This window comes from Antrostomus carolinensis, unplaced genomic scaffold (genome assembly GCF_000700745.2).
Source record: "Antrostomus carolinensis isolate BGI_N321 unplaced genomic scaffold, ASM70074v2 scaffold44877, whole genome shotgun sequence".
NCBI lineage: Eukaryota > Metazoa > Chordata > Aves > Caprimulgiformes > Caprimulgidae > Antrostomus > Antrostomus carolinensis.
The window spans coordinates 1-3,353 of NW_010328890.1; the positions used below are offsets into that span (position 1 = coordinate 1).

At 41.4% G+C, this 3,353-nt stretch overlaps 1 protein-coding gene across 1 annotated transcript; it reads left to right on the forward strand.

Annotated features, from left to right (window-relative positions):
* The first annotated feature begins 6 nt into the window (after positions 1 to 6).
* On the forward strand, positions 7 to 1,679 carry EXOC8 (exocyst complex component 8). Its single transcript, XM_010172377.1, has 2 exons — positions 7 to 45; positions 722 to 1,679. Exon 2 carries the CDS (start codon positions 872 to 874, stop codon positions 1,328 to 1,330), a length of 459 nt encoding a protein of 152 aa, XP_010170679.1. The 5' UTR covers positions 7 to 45; positions 722 to 871; the 3' UTR covers positions 1,331 to 1,679.
* Positions 1,680 to 3,353: the final 1,674 nt, after the last annotated feature.

The following is a 3,353-nucleotide window of genomic DNA, read 5'->3' on the forward strand; positions in this document are numbered from 1 at the left end:
TTTGATAGTAAAGAGAGCTTGTCAACTGCGGCAGAGTGCGTCAAGGTAAGAGGGTCCAAAGAGGGTGGTGTGGCACGATTGGCCAAATCAAAGGCTGCAGAGCTTGTAAATCCTCTTTTCTAACCCAGTGTTAGCTGTTGACTCTTGAGGGGGTCTCCAGAGAGGTTTCCTGTGTTGAAAGGTTAATATTCAGTTGGAGCTGGTTTGGGTTTTTTTAATTTAGCAGAGGAAAGCAGTAAGATGAAAATACACAGCAAGAAAAACTCTGCCTTTATCAGAAATGCAAAACGTGTTTATTTTTAATTTGCCTTTGACCAGCAGGAGGTCCTAAAATTTACATAAGCTACACCTGAGTGATGAGTATTTTGAAGAATTTTTATTTGTTTCCAAGCCTATCCTAGACTACATTTCCATAATTTTTTGCAAGACTACCTTTCTCAATTTATGGTTTCTTTCAGCTGCTAACAGGAAGGGAAAAAAAACAAAACGTAACGTGTCTGTGGGAGTTGTAATGTAACTGTCCAGAGTATTTTTGACAGACAGGGTTTATCTTTCAGTTACTAATTTCTCATTAATAAGGACTTTCTTATTAAGGCAGGTAAAATAAGTGAAGTATGACTAACGCCTCCCGGTTTTCTGAGAATGATAAATGTGGTAAATGTGCAAGATGTAAAGGGGCCAGCACGCTTGTAACTCCCTTCACTTTTCCTTGATACCCAAGGTAGCTAAAGAGCACTGCAAGCAGCTTAGTGAGATTGGACTGGATCTCACCTTCGTCATTCACGCCCTTTTGGTAAAGGATATCAAAGGTGCTTTACAGAGCTACAAGGATATCATCATCGAGGCCACCAAGCACCGCAACTCTGAGGAGATGTGGAGAAGGATGAACCTAATGACTCCAGAGGCCCTGGGGAAACTCAGGGAGGAGATGAGGAGCTGTGGGGTAGGCAATTTTGACCAATACACGGGTGATGACTGCTGGGTCAACCTTAGCTATACTGTAGTCGCTTTCACTAAGCAGACTATGGCCTTCTTGGAGGAAGCGTTGAAGCTTTACTTTCCAGAGCTGCACATGGTTCTTTTGGAGAGTCTCGTGGAAATCATCCTGGTGGCTGTCCAGCATGTTGATTACAGTTTACGGTGTGAGCAGGACCCTGAGAAGAAAGCATTCATTAGGCAGAATGCATCCTTCCTGTATGAAACTGTCCTTCCTGTTGTGGAAAAAAGATTCGAGGAAGGAGTTGGAAAGCCAGCCAAGCAGCTCCAGGATCTGAGAAATGCTTCAAGATTGATGCGTGTAAATCCAGAAAGCACCACCTCTGTGGTGTGAAGTGACCTAGCTGTTCTGAGGAACAGAGTGTGAAAGCACTTACTGAAAATGTTGTACATTGAATATATGATTTTTTTTTTTTTTGAGTTCCTGAAAAATGCAGAAGTCTCACTGCTGCATTCCAGAAGCTGAAGACTTCCAGTCAAAGCCTGCAAGGATGCAGTGCTTTTCTTGGTGGATGGGGGTTAGGGGAGCGAGAAGTAAGGTCGAGGTCACATGTCCTTGGACAGCGTATACCGTAAGAATGGCTTGTGTAGTGTTTGTGGCTTGGGAAATACTATAAATATACAATTTTTGGCCAAATGTTTGTGAAATCTTAAATATACGTACACCATAGGGCAGGAAAAGATCACTCCTTGTCATGTCACTGTAGGAATTCTTTTTTAAGGCAGTGTTCTGGCAGGAGGGGAAGTGCTGAAGCGCTTTCAGGGTGTGGTATTCCATGAGGCACGTCCACCATCCAGATGTGACTCAGCACTGCAGGTAAACAACATGGATTTGCACAGTCTGATTTGTTTGGTAGCAATGCAGACTCTTCAGTTTCTCCAACATTCACATTCTCTTCATTCATTTCAAAGGCAGATCTAAATTAAAAATTCCTTTTGTAAAGTTTTTTGTGTTTGGGTGAAGGGGCTTCTTCTATTTAATAAGCTGTCCTGTTGGCAGATGTGAGAATAACTTTCTTCCCTTCTCCTTTATATTCCCCTTCCTTGTTTTCTTACGGCCTTCATTGGGGTGGGGTCCATTTGGTGAAGTATGCACTCTCGCTTGAGGACCTGTCATAATAAATGCTTTATGGGCCATTACCTGCTGGTAGAAACCATAGTGAAGAGGCATAAATGCTCTTGAGATGTGCTGGTCAGGGAGAGGGTCTGAAGATACTGTTTCATTTGGAAGAAACAGAGTGCTAGTTTTGCTGTACAGAAGCAGCACAAGATGAAGAGACTGGGTATGAGGCCTTTTGTAAATGATGTGATCTTCAAAATACACACTTTTGTTTCTCCTGCAAATATTAGTATTGTTTCCTGGAATACAGCAATAACCAAGACGACCTAGATTTTTTGCAGAAACCACAAGGACTGTATTTGGTTGGGCACTATAATGTAGATGGGGGAAGTTTACACAAATGCTTGTTTGTTTGGATTGAATGGTGATGGCTATCTCCTTCAGTATGTGTCTCTGAAAATAAGATAAGCCAAGTCTTGTGTAAAGGCTGGCTTTAGAAAGCTGTCAGCATCACCTTCTAAGCTGTGTAAACTTCTTTCCCTTTAGTGCAGACTTTCTTAATTGTGAGAAAATCATGTTACAGCTAAGTAACCTTGTATTAGACTCTCAATAAGTGTTCAATAAGTAACTGGAAGAATCAAGTATCCTATTCCTTTTGCAGTTTGTATCATGATGATGAATGCCTTGTGACTGCCTGAACAAACAAAAGAGAACCCTAGTAAAACATTCTGCCTGGCTGCTTATACTGGAGCTTCTTAATTTCTCCCTGTTTTCTTGGTGCCAGTTCAATGCAGTTTTCACCTTCGTGGGTAGTTTTTGTTCTCTTGCTCTTTGGATGCCTTTTGAACTGTCAGGTTTTGCCAAGCATCCTACTCTCTCTGCTCACTTGCTCTCCAGTGTTTGGACCTTTTGCTAGCAAATCACAGAGAAAAAAAAAAAAAAAAGTACAAAATTATTTTAAAGGGTAACTCGGTGCTCTTTAGCTGAAACTGATTGAAAACCACTGAAGTAATAGCTGTAGTTTTATTTTAAGCTACAGGGACAGTGAGAGTTAGAACTTGTGTGAATGTGTTCTCTCCAAGAGAGCTGCACAGGCGTTATTTCACTAGTGAACTCTCACCATAACCTAGTGAAGTACATCAAAATAATATATTCTCTTTTTAAAGTGGGCAAAAGTAGCAACCTGGCCTTACTTAACTTGAGAAATATTTCCAAGTCGATCATGAGTGAGACCTCTCTATGATGACAGGTATTTTGGAGGAGAGGGAGAAGGGAGGGCTTTCTTTCCTCTGAAAAC

Bases quoted from the DNA above. Each gene is read 5' to 3' on its own strand.
- EXOC8 (XM_010172377.1), top strand. From the start codon at position 872: ATGTGGAGAAGGATGAACCTAATGACTCCAGAGGCCCTGGGGAAACTC.